The 17,565-nt window shown below is 51.4% G+C and overlaps 1 protein-coding gene across 1 annotated transcript; it reads right to left on the bottom strand.

The window, feature by feature from the left end:
• Positions 1-2,409: 2,409 nt before the first annotated feature.
• GUCA1A (guanylate cyclase activator 1A) lies at positions 2,410-17,534 on the bottom strand. Its single transcript, XM_069564451.1, has 4 exons — positions 9,219-17,534; positions 3,417-3,566; positions 3,007-3,100; positions 2,410-2,691 (listed from the first exon to the last, which is right to left on the bottom strand). Exons 1-4 carry the CDS (start codon positions 9,417-9,419, stop codon positions 2,519-2,521), a joined length of 618 nt encoding a protein of 205 aa, XP_069420552.1. The 5' UTR covers positions 9,420-17,534; the 3' UTR covers positions 2,410-2,518.
• Between the last annotated feature and the right edge of the window lie 31 nt (positions 17,535-17,565).

The following is a 17,565-nucleotide window of genomic DNA, read 5'->3' as shown; positions in this document are numbered from 1 at the left end:
GTGCAGGGGTCATTAGTCTGAAATGGCCAACAGGGCTGGTCCACTGGGAGGATTTGTGGGGTACTGAAGGGACTTGGCTTCCTCTCCCCCTTCAGCTGATTCTGGGAAAGCTATGCCTTGCTAGGTGACTGTGGGGTTCCCACAGATTCCTTCATGGTTCTTAGTTGGAAGCATGGAGATCTAGGGGTAGGGGTTCCATAGATGAAATTAGCAATGAAAATGCCCACACAGTGTGAAACTCACTAGTAGAAGGGTGGGGCTGGCAGGTGGTGTTGACACTGAAGAAAAGGTAGGAATTGGGGAGAAGGGATGAATAACAATTACATCCCCCCAGGACCCCAAGGACTGTTCTTCCTGCCCTTGGAGGGGGTAGACTGTACTTAAAGGGGCTGTTTCAGTTCTGCCCTGGTGCTGCTCTTCCAGCTTCTTCCAACCCTCCTTCCCCACTCCCTACCCCTCATCCCTCACACTCAGCTCTCCAACCCCCACCCCCAGAATGGACCCTCCAAAGTTTGCCATCACAAGCCCACAAGCCAAGTATGTCTCCTTAAAGAATGGAGGAACCTTTCTTCTATTTCTGGAGAGAACTGGGGCCTGCCAACCTGCTCTAGGACAGGCTCTGCCTCCAACTCCTGTGTGACCCACGGCGAGCATTTCTTTTCCCTGACCTAGGTGTTTGGTCTGCGCCATGAGCAGGCTGGACTCGACAAGCAGTTTTCAGATTATTACTTTTTTAGATATGGGATTCTTTTTGTTATACAAACTCTATGTGCAGCCTCCATACAGAAACTAGATTAAAAGGCAGTCACTCCGGCAATCCATGGGTTAGGACTCTGCACTTTCACTGCTGAGGGCTTGGATTCAACCCCTGGTCAGGAACTAAGATCCTATAACCCATGCAGTGCAGCCAAAAAATAAAGAAAAAAAAAAAGAAGGCAGTCACTCTGGTTGCAGGGGGTGGTACTGAGGAACTCAAAAAAGAAACCCATGTAAATAGATATGTTTTTGTGTTGAAGTATGAAGAATAAAACTAATTTGTAGATCCTGTGATTTCATGGGCATGATATCCATATAAAGTTAACCGTAGAAATAAATGTAAGGTTAAAAAAATAGTCAATTAAAAAATAATAGTAATCCAGCTGGGACACAGATATGCCCCCAAATCATAAAGCTGGTATGTGAATGAGGCTGGGGAAATGTCCCAATTCTATCCAGATACCCTCCCAGCTCTGACCTCCAGCATTTCCCAAGAGGCAGCCACCAAGAGAAGAAGCAGAAATGTCAACTCCCTTTTGCCCCTGGCATTGAGCTCCACTTTCCCTCCATGTCTGTGCTCCGACCCCAGCTGACTTCCAATCTAGAGCAGTCCATGTGATGGACAGGACAGGTGTGAATAAAATGCCTCCTCCCTTCCATCCCAGGGGGCTCTCTGCAGGTTGGGGCTCCACCCCCTGCTTTCCCCTTGTTTGCTCCCTTCCACCCCCTTGGATTTTCATGTGCTCCCAGAACCTCCCCCACACCCAGCTGAAGTGAAGACTCAAAGTTCTGAAGGAAAGAGCATCTCTGAAAAAAGTGATCACGACTACTCCAACCTGTGTCTCTCCCCAGGGTCTTGGTCAGGTATTCTTAAAGCTGGAGTGTGCAAAGAATGGGGAGAGGGCCCCCTGTAAGAGACTGTTCCACTTCTCTACTGGTGTCAGGTCTCACTGTGGTAAGAGGGATTTAGGTTAGATCAGGGATGGTCAGGACACTTGCCATTAACAATGAGTCGAAATCCTATGGGGGTACCATGTGGTACCATGTGGCACCCAGGGACCAGCAGGGGAAGAATGAGGGTGTTGTGCAACCACTCCTGAATAAATACAGATTCCCAATGGATTAAGGAGGACTGTCTATAGTATCATAACTTCTCTTGGCATACTGTTTGATAAGGATGCTGTGAGTTCCTTGAGGATGCGAACTGTCCTCTTCTTTGCACGTGTAACATCTAGCATTAATATAAGTAGCTGTTCGAGACACGCTTGTTGAAGGGAGGAGTGAATCAACACAGACCACTTAGGCTCTGGGATATTGGGGGCAGGACCGGCATGTGACAGCACCCAGTTGAAGGCTGCAGTCACCAGATCTTCAGGGTCCCACTGGAGTCCTGGGAAAGCCCACCTCTGCCTCAGAGCTTCTGTATCTAAAAGAGCGTAGAACTAGAGAAGCTCAGTGGAAGAGCTGGTAAAAGCTGGGGGAGGTGCAGGAGGGAGTAGGGAGGAGGAGCCTGACAGATGCTGAAGGCCGCCCCCAGCAAGGAGAGTCACCACCAGCTGAATCACACAGAGAGTTCCGGAAAGGTCCCCCGCTCTGGACCACTGCCCCTGTGCTGCCACCACGGACCCCTAAGAAGTGAGCTGAGCCTTTGAGTTCAGTAGACTCTATCTAGTATTAAACTCTATCTAGTATTAAAACAACAGTGAAACACCAGGCACCACCATACACACCCTCCCCAGTACAGAAAGAGCAGGTAGTGAGCTCAGCCGTCGGCCTCCACGGCCTCCGTTTCCCTGCCGCTAGCCCCCTCCTCATCCTGCTCTCCATTCTGGAGCCTGCGCACAATGCGGGTAAGGTCCAGGCTTCGGGTCAGCGTGTCCAGGAGCATCTGGTCCTTCTGGACGCCCTCCATGAACTCCTCTAGGGAGAGTTCCCCTGGGGTGGAAAGAAAGGGCATCATAGGCAGGAGGCGTTCACGTCTGCAGACCGGGGCCCAGAGCGGCAGTCTTGTAAGGGGGACAGAACCAAGGCCGGAGGAAGTGGCTGTGAACAGAGCCGGCCAAGGAGCCAGAGACCAAAGTCTGGTGCAGACATCCCCAAAAGCCAGCTCTGTGGCCAGGGCGGAGACAGGCGGAGGAGGCAGCCAGCAGCGGCCCCTTGGAGCCTCCCTCTCCCCTCCTGCCCTCTCCCTTTCTGAGACTGGTGACAGCCCCAGTGACCCCTTCCCGGGGAGCCCCAGCTCGGCCTCACCATCCCCATTGACGTCAATCTTGGAGAACACTGTATCGGTGAACTCCTCGGCGGTCATGGTCGAGTCGCTGCAGGGGTTAATGGCTCGGATGGCCTGGAAGGGAAGAAGTGAGAGGACCCGTCCTAACTCGTCTCAGCGGTGGATGGGGCAGGGAGAGCTCGTCAAGCCCCCGACGGGAGCCAGACGGAGTAGGGGATGCGCTTCTACAGCTCTTGGTGCAGAAGAGGAAACTGAGGCCCAGGGGAACCTGGCCCAGGTCACGCAGCTGGTGAAGGCCCGAGCCGCCGCGGGGACCTTAAGTCTCAATCCCGTCCCCTTCCGAGCCCGCGGACCGACCCAGCCGCTGAAGACCCAGCCCCGGCTCTCAGCTCGGCCCCGCCCCTGCCCGGCCCTAGGCACCTGGAGTTACCCGGATGATGGTGAGCAGCTCGTCGCGGTCGATGCATCCGTTGCCGTCCACGTCGTAGAGCTTGAAGTACCAGCGCAGCTTCTGTTCCACCTTCCCCTTGAGGACCAGGCTCAGCGCCGCCACGTACTCCATGAAATCAATGTAGCCGTCCTGGGCGGGGGGCGTGGCCGCCTGAACCCCTCTGTCTAGGCCCCGCCCCCGGCCCCGCCCCCGGCCCGGAGCCGCAGGGGGGACCAGAAGACCCTGAGCCCAGGCCCTGACCGACGCCCCGCCCCCGGCCCCGGCCCCGCCCCCGGAGCCCCCAGGGGCCCAGGAGACGCTCGCTGAGCGTCTCGGATAAACCAACCGCCCACTGGAGTATAAATGGCTTATTGCTATCACTTCACAGGTACTTTGGTTCCAGCCATCGCTGTGATCCTCAAACTTCAGCCCTTCCAGTTTGATGGGTGTGGTTGCAAGATGTGTGTAGTTGAGACACGAACCCCCTAGGAATAGGGGCGTAATTTGGAGGCGCTCTAACGCGCCTGGATAAGGGATAGAGGTACATTTGGAGGCATCGATCTCCTTTCTCCTTCTTCCCTTTATTCTTGGAAGCTTACTGAGCACCGACTAGGTGCTGTGATAGACTGAGGATTCAGAACTCAGTAAGATAAAGCCCGTCCTGATGAGAGCGCAGCGTTGAGGACACAGGCTGGAATCCTGGCCCCACCTTCTCAAATATATAGGATCTGGCAGGAAGGATTCAACATGACTCTGACCCTTGATCAGTAGTAGTTATAATAGCTTCCACCTCCATGGAATTGATGTGGACTTAAATAAATGCAGGTATGTAAGGCACTCAACACTGCCTGCCGCATAGTAAGCACTCAGTAAATGTCAGCTATTATTATTATTATTATTATTATTACCAAGGCTTCCCTGGTAGCTCAGACAGTAAAGAGTCTGCCTGCAAGGCAGGAGACCCAGGTTTGACCCTGGATCAGAAAGATCCCCTGGAGAAGGAACCCACTCCAGTATTCTTGCCTGGAAAATCACATGAACCGAGGAGCTTGACGGGCTATACCCCATGGGGTCACAAAGAGTCGGACACGACTGAACGACTAACACACACATTATTATTACCATCACTATAAGGAAATCATGGTGCCATCATGACATATGTTCAGGGACAGCACATCTGGACGGGACATTATGGAATCATAGAACAGGACAGTGACCAGGCAAAAGTAGCAGAAAGGCTTCCTGGGGGAGGTCGTGCCCTCACTAAGTCTTGGAGGGATTGGCCATGGGGGAAGGTGGTACAAGACATTCCTGCAGGATATTTCCCCTAGGACCCCCCATATGTTCAGCAGCTGACTCTCCACCTGGCCTTGCCAGCCCTACAAATAGGGTCAGGGAAGCAGGAAACACAGGCCTGCCTCTGCCCACCTTCTGCCCAAGTCAAGCGAAGCTGGAAAAGGGAAGCCTGTGTCTTGCAGAGAGGATGAGTGCTGAAAGGAAAGGGGCATTGGACTCAGAGCCTGTGAACCTGAGTCCAGCCTCTATTGCTCGACTTACTCACAACCCTCACTCTGGAACCAGGAAGTTACTGAGTGGCAGGTTTGGGATCCGTATGAAGAACTCTTTAACAGACAGAATTGCCCACAGTGGAAGGGACAGCTTCACGCAGTAATGAGCTCCCTGTCCCTGAAAGTGTGCGAGCAGAGGCTGGGGTACTGTAATTAGGGACGTGGCAGAGATGGGACAAGAAGGCCTCCAAGAGTTCCGGATCATGTGCTGGCCTTAGGTGAGGCCTCACCCACTCTGAGCTCCACGATGGAAGTCAAAATCATAGTGAATATTCTCAGGGTGTTTGCCCATGTTCAAGGGCTTTCCTACACATGGCTGTGCCATGGGGCATGCAGGATCTTAGTTCCCCAACCAGGGATAGAACCCACGCCCGCAGCAGTGGAAGTGCGGAATCTTAACCATTGGACCACCAGGGAAGTCCCTCAATCTCCCCTTGATCAACCCTCCTCTCAGGCTCTTTGTCACGGTGGAGCCAGGCCCCCCTGCAGCCATGCTCAGAGAAGCAAGAGGTTTGCTTTCTTACCACTGTGGAGATTTCCCCCAAGCAAGGGGACAGAGGGTAAGGACACTTTGCTTTCCATTTTTTATCTTTCTATATTGTTGGAAACTTTTTACAATGAGCTGTCATTTCTTGGTAATTAAAATTTTTCTTAATTTTATAATTTTTTGTAATTAAAAAAATGGCCAGAATTGGGCAATGGAAAGGCATGTGCGTTTGTTCCAGAAAGACCTAAACCATTTCTTGGGAGAGGTGTGGCCTTGGACAAGTCAGATAGCCTCAGGGTCTCAGTTCTGAGACAAAAGGACAGCACGTGCTTTTCAGGATTGTGGTCTGGGTTAGATCGGTAATACGACTACAACAATACTAACTTGATTTGTGGGCTTCAGGTGATGTGTGTTTCACTCACTTTATTCATTTAATCTCACAACCACCTGTGGGTATTTCTATCTCTATTTTCAGATGAAAAGCTGAAGGTGAGAAAGGTTAGGCCACATGCTAGTGATTAACAAAGCGTTGCCTAGAAACTGAGTCTCCTTGAGAATTCCCTGGTTGTATCGTGGTTAGGACTCGGTACTTTCATTGCCAGGAGAGCGTGGGTTCAATCCCTAGTTGGGGAACTAAGATCCCACAAGCCTTGTGGCGCAGCCAATAAACAAATAAATAAATATTAATAAACTGAGTCTCCTAATTGCCACCCAGCGCTCAGATGCAGGGCTGGGAGATTTACACTGATTTGTGTGCACCTGTGTGATTGCCAGGCACAATCAAGCTCAGGCAAAACTCTGAAGTAAGCAAAGCATATGAGGGTTGCCCTGGTCACATTCCCTACTCATGGCCGTACCCCCAAACCCTGACCACCTGGTACAGTACCCTAGGATACAACTCTCTTCTAGTTCAAGGGCTGGCAAACTTTTTCTACAAAGGGCCACATAGCACATATTTCAGTTTTGATGATCTGTAAAAGAATGCGTGTGGTGTGTTTTAACAAAACTTCATTGACAAAAAAAAGCCCAAGGGCTATTGTTCGCACTACCCAAAACTTCCAGTCTTTTGTATCAAAACTTCCTGGTCCTGGGTCTCATCTTGTAGCCTACCAGCCCCACTGCCTTTTGCTGGTGACAGTGGGTAGAAGGAGTATCCAAAGTGTGATTTCTGCCTTCAGTGTACAAGACACTTCAAACATTACAAAGATGCTCTTCAGTTTAGCAAGTATGAATGTTAATTAATATATATTATATATAAGTAGTCCATAAAACTAATAATTCCTCATATAGTCATTCACTTAAATAAAAATACTGACTGATCTCCTACTGTGTTCTAGGCACTGTTCTAGGTGCAAAGGATACAGCAATGAAAAAGAAAGACAGAAATCCCTGCCTTTGTGGAGCTCACATTCCACCAGGGAGATTGACCATAATCATAGCAGCTAAATGTTATTCAACATCATCTTCTAATACAAAGATGAGACATGCTCTAGGGGAAAAGGGAAGGTTGAGGAAATGCCCAGGTGGGGACTGCTACTGCTGCTGCTAAGTCACTTCAGTTGTGTCCGACTCTGTGTGACCCCATAGACGGCAGCCCACCAGGCTCCCCCATCCCGGGGATTCTCCAGGCAAGAACACTGGAGTGGGTTGCCATTTCCTTCTCCAATGCATGAAAGTGAAAAGCGAAAGTGAAAGTGAAGTCGTGTCTGACTGTTCGCGACCCCATGGACTGCAGCCTACCAGGCTCCCCCATCCATGGGATTTTCCAGGCAAGAACACTGGAGTGGGGTGCCATTGCCTTCTCCAAGGTGGGGACTAGTCCCAGTTAAACAGGGCTGAAACCAGGACATCAGGGCAGTATCAGTGGAAAGGAGGCATTTGACCAGAGCCTTGCAGCTGGGGAAGGTGTGAGCTAAGCAGAATTCTGGAGGAAGAGTGCCTGGCAGAACTCAGGCCCTAAGGCGGGGGTGTGAGTAGAATCAAAGAGGTCCGGTTTGGGACAATACAAGTGGCGCTTTTAAAAAAAGTGAAAGTATTAGTTGCTCAGTTGTGTCTGGCTGTTTGTGACCTCTTGGACTGTAGCCTGCCTGGCTCCTCTGTCCATAGAATTCTCCAGGCAGAAATACTGGAGTGGGTTGCCATTCCCTTCTCCAGGGGATCTTTCTGACCCACGGATAGAAGCCGGGTCTCCAGCACTGCAGGCGAGTTCTACTGTCTGAGTCAGCAGTGGTGCCTACATGTGACAGAAATTGAAGAGCTAGCATTCGAATGACTCAGCCAAATACAGGGTGGAGGGGTTGCCCCGCCCCGGTGCCATAAGTGTCATCTTAGATCTGAGATCCAAAGGGTTATCTTGATTCAAAGGGTTTCCTTAACAGGCAAGAAGCTGAGCTCTTTCAGTGCACTTGGGTATAATGAGTTGAGGCTCAACCATGGACTCTAGATCATTTCTTCTGGAGTATTTCAGGGGTCTAGCATGAGGGTGCCATCCCTTCTTGGTCTCTGTACCTTGGGCTCCAGTACTGTGACCCTGCACCCCTTTTAGGAAAGCCCTCAGGCACCACAATGCTGCCCTTGAGGCTGGGACTCAAAGCCCATAAGCTGCTTTGGTCCCTTGATCCTAAACATTAGTGAGTTTTTAAATAGCCTCTGAGCCTCAGCTTTCCCTAGAAGCCCCACCTACAGTGATGTTGGGACCCTCTGGGCAGCTAGGGGAGCCAGAATAGCTCTGGGCAAGGTCTCCCCAGCATGCAGTGGACACTTGGCAGCTTCCTGTCCTCACCTTGGAGGAGGCAGCAGCCGAGGTGGGGGCCAGAGGGTCTGGGGAGATAGATGTGTGGATTCACGTTCTTCTACCACTACATCTTGACTGAACTGCTCCAAATAAATGGAAGGTTTGCTCTGAAATACCAAGAAACATCTTAACTAATGCTCCTGATGTCCATGACAGTTGACTGTGAATAAGCTGAGGCATAGCGGGGAAGAAATGGGCTCCAAGGCCACCCAGCTGATGAAAACTAGGGACGCAAACTTACAGTGCCCCCTCTGTCTTCTCAGGAAGCCCTCATCTGGTGCGTTCAGGTGATCCCTTGGGGAGACATCGATAATTTGACCACTGCACAGACCTTCAGGTCCTCTTAGGATGAACAGAGGTCACTGGGAACTTGGGAGCTGGAGTGGCCTGGGTTCCCTGGTGACCAGGCAACCCTGATTGTCCCAGTTCTAGGGTCCACAGATCATCATGGGATGGGTGACCCAAACAACGTGGACCTGCCCACCCCAGACCAGCAGGCCTGAAGCCAGCCTGAAGCTCATCACCCTGCTCTCTGCCCTCCGCCCCTCTGCCTTCTGCATCCTGGGGGCATCTGAGGGCCTGGGCAGAGGTATCAGGTGCAGCACCAAGCACTTAGTAAGTGCTTGTCGACCGTCTTTTAAGTGTTCACGCTTGTTCTGGGGTAAATTGCGCATGGGGAAGAGGCAGAGGAAACCAACGTTTAGCCTCTGAGTGCACTGACCAGGGTCTCTCTCTCTCTCTTCCCTGGGGATGAGGGTTGATTGATTTCTAAACCCCCAGTGCCTGACGCACAGTAGGTGCTCAATGGACGTTAGAAAACTGGAGTCACTGATGTAGACTCTCAGTCTCCCAGATAAACAGTCATTCCTCCAGCCGTCCCACACTTGCTCCTCCCACCCCCACACTAGCCCCGGGGCACCCCTGCAGCGCTCCCCACCCAGAGCCCAGCTCACTTTGTTGAAGTCAAAGGTCTCAAACATCTGCTCCACGTACTGGCTGGCCCACGGGCTCAGATTCTTGAGGCCGAAGAACTGGCGGAACTCGTAGAGGGTGAGCTGGCCGGAGGGGCACTCTGTCATGAACTTCTTGTACCACTGGTGGCACTCGGTGCTGCTCAGCTCCTCCACCGACTTACCGTCCATAATGTTCCCCATCGCTCAGGCCTGCGGGAGGCTGATGCCCAAGGGGGACCGGTTCTTTTCACCGCTGGTCCCCACACCAACGTGGCTGGGCTTCCTAACACTGGGCCCTCCTCGCTCACAAGCCTGAGTTCCCCAGATCTGAGCGAGGAAGGGCCTGACGAATCCCAATGTGCAGGGAAATGACTAGAGGAGGTAAGCAGAAGAGAGGAGGTCACAGGGGCTGTGCAAGGCTACACCAGATCCAAGGGCTGTTGGAGAACACGTGTTAAAAGTCCCCACTAAATCCTTGCAGCCAATGGAGACCTGCTCACTCTGAGAAGAGGAGCGAAAATAGAACAAAGCTTAGGGGACCAGAGGCCCAGGATTACAGTCTTGAGCTGGAGGTGAGAGGATTTTCTTACCCAATTTGCAATCTCCTGATCCCTTCTTATGGGGACAAAGAGGGTGGCCAGCCAACAGCTGTTCTGATCCTGCCACCTCCACTCCCTTCTCCTGGGTTGAATGGGTGCTCAGTATTTCTGGTTCCTGTCCTTGGACACAGAATTGAGGTACCTATGAGAAAGATCTGGTCTCTCTTCCAGAGCTGGGCCAGCTGAGGGCCCTTGAGAGGATTGCTGTGTACAGTTACCCAGGCTGTGCACTGCACTTGGCCATCATGCCAGAGGGGTTCCAATCACACCACGGATAGTTGATATATGAGAGGGCCTGGGTGATGCTGAGTTTATGGGCTCCCCTGATGAGACCAGAGAAGTCAGAGGGAAACCCCTTTTACATAAAACTGCACAAATACACATAGCCTCACACACACACACACACACACACACACACACACACACACACACACACTGGTCCTGTTTTGACCACGCTTATGTTCCTGGAAGCTGCATCTTTCCCATCATGGGAGGCTTGACTTCAGCCCTCCATCTCACTCTAAACCTGACACCATCACCACTCAGGGGCATGGGGGAGGGGACACTGAGAGTGTGCCTGGTGGCCTGGGGCATGTATGTGTGTGTATGTGTGTTTATGAGTGCAGGCACACAGGTGCATGAGTGTGCTGCTGCCTACTGGTCCTGGAAGCGTCCCTGGCTGAGAATAGAAGCCCATCTATGTAGCAACACCTTCCTCTGATCTCTAGTGGGCTACTCTCTGGCCATAGACTATTATATATATAATTTTTTAAAATTAATTTATTTGGCTGCGCTGCCAGGTCTTAGTTGCAGCACGCAGGATCTTTAGTTGTGTCATGCGAACTCTTGGTTGTGGCATGTGGGAAGCGTGGACTCTTAGCCACTGGACCCCCAGAGAAGTCCCCAGCCAACATTCAAGTGCACTTAAGCCCTAGCTCTGTTCTGTCCCTTCCCTGTTTGCTTCTCTCATCTGCTACATGGGCCACCCTCTCTTCATTTAAATTAAAAGTAAACTAGAGGAGGCTTCCCTGACAGGCCAGTGGTTAAGACTTCGCCTTCCAATAAAGGGGGTGCAGGTTAGATCCCTGGTTTGATTCCTGCTTAGGGAGCTAAGATCCCACATGCCTCACGGCCAAAAAATCAAAACATCAAACAGAAGTGATACTGTAACAAATGCAATGAAGACTTTTAAAATGGTCCACATCAAAAACATATTAAAAAAAAAAAAAAGCAAACTAGAACCCTCAGAGGCAATTTGAGGATGGAGGCACCAGGAAGATGGTAGTTCTTATACAGTTTTGTGGGAAGAGTCAGGCTGTCATCCTAAGATCACTTCCTAAGAACCAGACAGAAGGAACTGGGCCTGGAGAGGTCAGCTCAGGGATATGGCCCAGCTCAACAAAGAAGGGCAGTCATAGCCTTCCAGCCATCAGGGCCCTGTCCTGTGTATCCATGGGCTGTGAGCACTGGCTGGGTGGAGGGAGGAGCCTGGAGTGATGGGGTCTGTGCCCCTGAATATTGCTCAGTCCTAGAAGCCCTCTCTCAAGGGGACACCCCCTTCCAACAGCTCAGGGCACAGAGGAACCACCGGAAGCACCTAGGGAGAGATATCCCTCCTTGACCAAGATGCTTCAGATGGAATGAGACAAAGCTCCCTGAGAACAGAGGAACCTCTGGGCGCTGTTTCTCTGGCCCTGATCTACAGACATCTGCTAGATATAACTGAGGATGGGATGGGGTGGGGGGCTATGTGCTCTGCTCTGGACCAGGTCTGTCTGCCTTTTCAGATCTGGTTTTCCCCCAGGGAGCAGTTTTCTTCCTTTCCATTATCCACAAGATGGTCTCCTTTCCAGTTCTCCAGCTCTTTTTGCCTGTTATCCTGAGAAAGTTCATCCAAAGGACCTGAGTTAAGAATGCCCCTTTAGAAGACCAGAGAGAGAGAAAGACTGAGACCAGAGTGATGCCAATACTCTTGTCCTTGTCACTTGTGAACATGATACCTACAATGAGAAGGAAACCACCAAAATGTTAACAGGGTTATCTCTGAGATCACCAGTGATTTTTCAATCTTTGTTGTTTTTTTTTAAAAATCTGCATCTCAAAAAATGGTTCATGGGAATTCCCCAGCAGTTCAATGGTTAGAACTCGGTGTTTTCATTGCCTAGGGCCAAGGTTCAATTCCTGGTCGGGGAACTAAGATCCTGCAAGCCATGCTGCACAGCCAGCAGGCTTATTTATTTTTTTTAATAAATAAAAATTTTAAAAATAACAGTTCATAATGTACATATGTTGCTCACATAAACAGAAGATAACCATTTTTGAAAAAAGAATCAAATGGGACTGTTTTACTTCTCTTTCACCTAAAACGATCGACTTAAGGTGCATTGCAGGGGAGGGGGACACTGGGATCTGCCTGCTTTGATCAAGTTCTCCGGAGCATGGTTTTTTCTGGGGTGAGAGGGCAGAGAGGGCTCCTCCGTTTATTTTGCTTGGGACCCAGGCTAGGATCCATGTCCTTGCAGAGTCCTCTCAGGCCCAGGGTTTGAAATGAAGAGGTCAAAGAGGAGGTGACAGCTCCTCTTTCCATCTCTGCTTACATCCTCCTCACTCTTCACGTGTGAGCACAAAAGCCACCTCCTCTGTCAAGCCTTCTGAATCTCTGCAGAATTCACCTTCCCTTCCTCAGCACTCTGACATCTTGCTTATGTGTTCTATTAGTTTTCTACATTGCATAACAAATTACCCACAAAGTCGTCAGCTTCAAACCATGCACATTTATTATCTCAGGGCTTCTGTGGACCAGGAGTCTAGGCATGGCTCAACGGGGTCCTCTGCCCAGGATTTCACAAGGCTGGAATCAAGGTACCATCTGGGCTATGTTTTTATCTGAAGGCTTGACTGTTGAAGCATCCACTTCTACCTCATCCAGGTCTTTGGTAGAACTCGTTTCCTGTGACTGTGGGACTGAAGCCACAGCTCTCTGCTAGACATTGTCTGGAGGACACTCTCAGGTCTGAGAAGTTGCCCAAAGTTTCTAGAAGCTGCCCACGGTTCTTTGTTACATAGACTCCTCAACATGGCTGCTTATTTTATCAAGTCAGCGAGGAGATCCTCTCTGTAATCTGCTAGAATGGAATCTCATATAGTGGAACCTCATCAAGGAAGTGACACCCATCACCTTTGCCATAGTCTGTGGAGTAGAAGCAAATCACAGGTCTCACCCACACTCAGAGGGAGGGGACTGCACAAAGGCAGGAACAACAGGTGGAAATCAGTACAGCTCACTTAAAAGTCTATGATAGTCACACTTTTACAATAACATAGACAGAACACTCATTTCTTTCTGGAATTATAAGCAGCTGGTTATTACCAGCCTGTCCTCAGGAATCCAGCAAATTCCCCAGTAGAGACCTCTGTCTTCCTCATTTTTTTCACAACACTGTAGCACCCAGTACCCTGGTGCTGAGGTGGGGAAGGTGAATTCTGCAGAGATTCAGAAGGCTTGACAGAGGAGGTGGCTTTTGTGCTCACAGGGATCCCACTTGGTCACGTGCTGGTTATGCTGTTGGCCCCTGCCTCACACCTCTACCTTTCTTGGTCTGCTCTGAGCCCCAGGAGGCTGAAACCTGTGGACTGGATCACCTGGGCTCCCTGACCCTCTGGCTTCAAGCTAGCTTCATCCTTTGAGAAGCACTGCTAGGAGATTCAGAGAAGGCAATGGCACCCCACTCCAGTACTCTTGCCTGGAAAATCCCATGGACAGAGGAGCCTGGTAGGCTGCAGTCCATGGGGTCGCTGAGGGTTGGACACAACTGAGCGACTTCACTTTCACTTTTCACTTTCATGCATTGGAGAAGGAAATGGCAACCCACTCCAGTGTTCTTGCCTGGAGAATCCCCGGGACGGGGGAGCCTGGTGGGCTGCTGTCTATGGGGTCGCACAGAGTCGGACACGACTGAAGGGCCTTAGCAGCAGCAGCTAGGAGATTGGAGGATGAAAAGAGACCAAGGCTGGGGGTATCTGTTCCCTTCTGTCCCTGCTGGGCCACAGTTTGGGTCCTGGTTGTTTTCTTTGACCTTCAGCTACAGCTCCTGCTAGAACTCCCTCCAGGCTCCTATGACAAAGCCTCATCCCTCTACCCCTTAGGCTTAGGGGTAAGAAGGGCTTCCCTTTGTTGCCACCCTCTGGGCATATCATCAGTCCCTTAACCATGCCCACTTATCTGTGAATAGTTCCTTCATTACACCCTCCCCCCTCAATTATCTTTTAGAGAGTAACATTTGACTGGGAGGGGTTCAATAAAACATTATTGGATGAATGAATGATAAGATAAGATTCAAGAGAGCTAAAGTAGACTGTGAGTGTGAGTGTGAAGTCACTCAGTCGTGTCCGACCCTTTGCGACCCCATGGACTGTAGCCCGCCGGACTCCTCCTGGAATTCTCCAGGCAAGAATACTGGAACGGTTTGCCATTTCCTTCTCCAGGGGATCTTCCCAACCCAGGGATCGAACCCAGGTCTCCTGCATTGCAGGCAGACACTTTATCCTAAATACCAGGCTAAGCTCGATGAACAGGCTCAAGACAGTCCTGTGGGATGGATGTTATTATTTCCGTGTGAGACAGGAGGAATGGGGGGCAGAAAAATCACATTCTCAGGTTCACAGAATTTTTAAGTGGTGATGTACCAAAGTTTTTTCATGTTAAATTCTTGCTTTTAGCCTAAGTCATCAAATTACTGGGAAGGGAACGTCCTGGCAGTCCAGTGGTTAGGACTCCACACTTTCACTGCCAAGGGCCCAGGGTTCAATCCCTGGTCAGTTCAGTTCAGTCACTCAGTCCTATCCGACTCTTTGTGACCCCATGGACTGCGGCATGCCAACCTTTCCCCTGGTCAGAAAACTAAGATTCCCACAAGCCACACTGCTGGGGAAAAAAATAAGTCTCTGGGGGAAAGGCTGGATGAACCTAGAGGATCTATAAGCTCCTGAGTCCAGAGCCTTCCCTGTGGGCCCTCTGCCTGAGCAATCCCCCCACAGGGAGCTTGCTCCAGCTGGCTGTGGGGCCCCATCCCTCACTCCAGCCCGAGGTGCGAACGGAATCCGCAGCTCCCCAGCCCCAGAGCCCAGCCTCTCCCTCTTCAGGGGCTCCAGCAGTCCTCCTCATCCCTCCCCCAGAGACACAGATGCCAGGTCAGGGAGACGGGGCTCCATAGCGAGGGAGACGGGGCTCCATAGCGAGGCATCCAGGAAGAGACGAATACGTGGGGGGAGGAAGGGACGGACCGTGGGAGGAGGCAGACATGAACACGTGAGCGGAGTACAGAGGGGCTCAGTGGACGGCTCATGCTGTGGCCGCGTGAGAGAGGACTGTGGCCTCCCCAGGTTGCAGGACTCCTTCCTGGGACAGATGCCACACCAGAGTGAGAGCACCCACGGGGCTGAATGATGCCAAGGAGAGGGAACATGGTGGGCAGGGGTGTAGAGATAGAAGCCATGCCCGGAAGGGATGGGGGGGTGGCAATCCCAGTCCCGACTGACTCGCTCCAACGTGCCCGTCTGCCCACTGGCCACCTCCACAGAAACACAACAGAGCCCTGAGCGTAGGTTCTGGGCCTCCAGAGAGTGTCCCGCCCAGACAGACCTGGCACCTTGGCTGGCTTCTGTCAAGGTGTCCTGGAAGTATCAGTGGAGGCCGCTTTACCAAGGTGAACCTCTAGGGGGCGACCTTCTCCAGGAGCGAGGAGGAGGCGTCAGTAGAGCGCGTGCAGATACGGGCCCCGCCCCCACCCCTCGAGGTTGTAGGGTCTGGGGGCTCAGAGGTGATTCTTGTTCATCTTTGTAGCCCAAGGGCCCAGCATGCGCTAGGTGTTCACCCAGTGTCTGTGGGATGACTGTCGGGAGGTACAGCTTCGGGTTGTGCGTAGACTGAAAAACTTGCGTTTATCTCTGCCTCTTTTGAAAAGCACACTGGAATGGCAATTCATTTCCAAAAGCTGCAGATCCAGAGAGGCCAAGAAGAAGACAGCAGATGACAGGTTCTAATACAAATTTTGGACGAGAGAAACAGATGGACGAGTGGTGCCTTACCAGAATGCGGAAAGTTGAGACCTGAATGTGCTCAGAGAGCAGGAGGGCGTGCTCCCCTGGTGGTCCACTAGCTAAGACTCCATGCTCCCGATGCAGGCAAGCTGGGTTCAATCCCTGGTCAGGGAACTGGATCCCACGTGCCACGACTAAGAGTTCACATGCTGCCACTAAATATCCCTAGTGCAGCAGCTGAGACCTGGTGCAGCCAAATAAATGCATTAAAAATAAATACAATTTTAAATTCTCACCACAGGACTCTGGAAGCTCAGGAGGTGGGCACAGAAGGTGTCGTGGGGGCTGGGGTGCAGGACAGGTGGGAAAGAAGTAGGGATACTGGTGGGAAGTTTGTGTCAGGAGCAACTAGTTCCCCAGAGGCCTTCCTCAAGGCAGCAGAATGGACATCTTACGGTGTCATCTCTCTCCTCCTGGCCCTGGGGGAAGGTTATTCTGAGACTTGAACTGGACAAGCTCTAGCCTCGAGAGATAGCTCGAGAGGAGAGAGAAGGGCTGCTCTGGAAACCAGGAAGTTATGGCAAAGTCTGCATATGAAAAGTGAGACCCCTGCGCAGCTCCTTTCCACACTTGCTCCATGAACAATGGCAACCAGGAAGGAGAGGCTTGATACAGATGCCAAATGGCCTGCTTCCAGCCAAGGATCACTAGACATTCGAGGAAAGCCTCTAATTTGAAAGACAGCCTACTTCAAATATAATACATAGAAAACCTGGATCCCTTGCTGTTAGGTGATATTTAGGACACCCTCTCATCCTTTTTCTCTGGCTTGCCATCTTCTTTTCAGAGAAGGGTGTCCAGGGAGATCTGGCCAGTGCATTGGCTGCTTGTCTGCGTCCCCAGCACCCTGTCTCTTCATCCCACACCAGCCCCCTTGTCTCCTGTGCCCTAGAAGTATGCACCACTGAATTCACCATTCTACCTGCAATAAGACATGAGTCCTAGAAGTGAAACCAGCTGGAATCACTCAGTCGTCTGCTGGTAAATATTTAACTACTGGCTCTCTGGAAAAAAAGAAATCCTGATTTATAGATGTTTGCTGGTTTCCTGGGTGTAAATACTTCCACTGCACTGGTTTCAAGCTACCAACATGAAGTCACTGATTGTGGAGTTGGGAGCTGCCCACTGCCAGCTCTCACAGGCCAGTGTGAGCTGGCGCCAGCAAGCCATTGGATCCAGCCTTGGGCGGCAGTGACCAAGGACTCGCTCTGGCTAGGAGTCAAGCGCACTCTGCTTTTACTCTCCTTCTCCGTGAACCACAGCCCATGAGCCTAACTAAACTCAGCGTCAGCTCTGCTGGACCAGAGGGGAGACTTGAGATGGGAAGTCCATCCCTCACCAAAAAAAACCATCAGTCAGAAGAGGCAGTTTTATGTAAAACTAGGAGCTAGAGAGGAGGCTCCCTGGAGATCAGGTTCACTCCCTGCAGGACATCCCCCTTCCCCAGTGGCTGCTCCAACCCCAGGTCACGGTCGATTGATGTAGCTCTTATTGGAGAGGTTGCCAAACTGGGACCACAGGCGGGGTGTGGCCAGCATGAGCTTTGCTTGGGACTCAGGCTCTGCAGGGGAGTTGGGGTTACTCTTGGGGTGAGCTGATGAGAATCAGGTCCTTCCATGTCTTCAGGCACCTCTGGCCATAACCCTGCT

The sequence above is a fragment of the Ovis canadensis genome, chromosome 20, assembly GCF_042477335.2.
Source record: "Ovis canadensis isolate MfBH-ARS-UI-01 breed Bighorn chromosome 20, ARS-UI_OviCan_v2, whole genome shotgun sequence".
Taxonomy (NCBI): Eukaryota; Metazoa; Chordata; class Mammalia; order Artiodactyla; family Bovidae; genus Ovis; species Ovis canadensis.
This window is presented reverse-complemented; position numbering and strand designations above follow the sequence as displayed.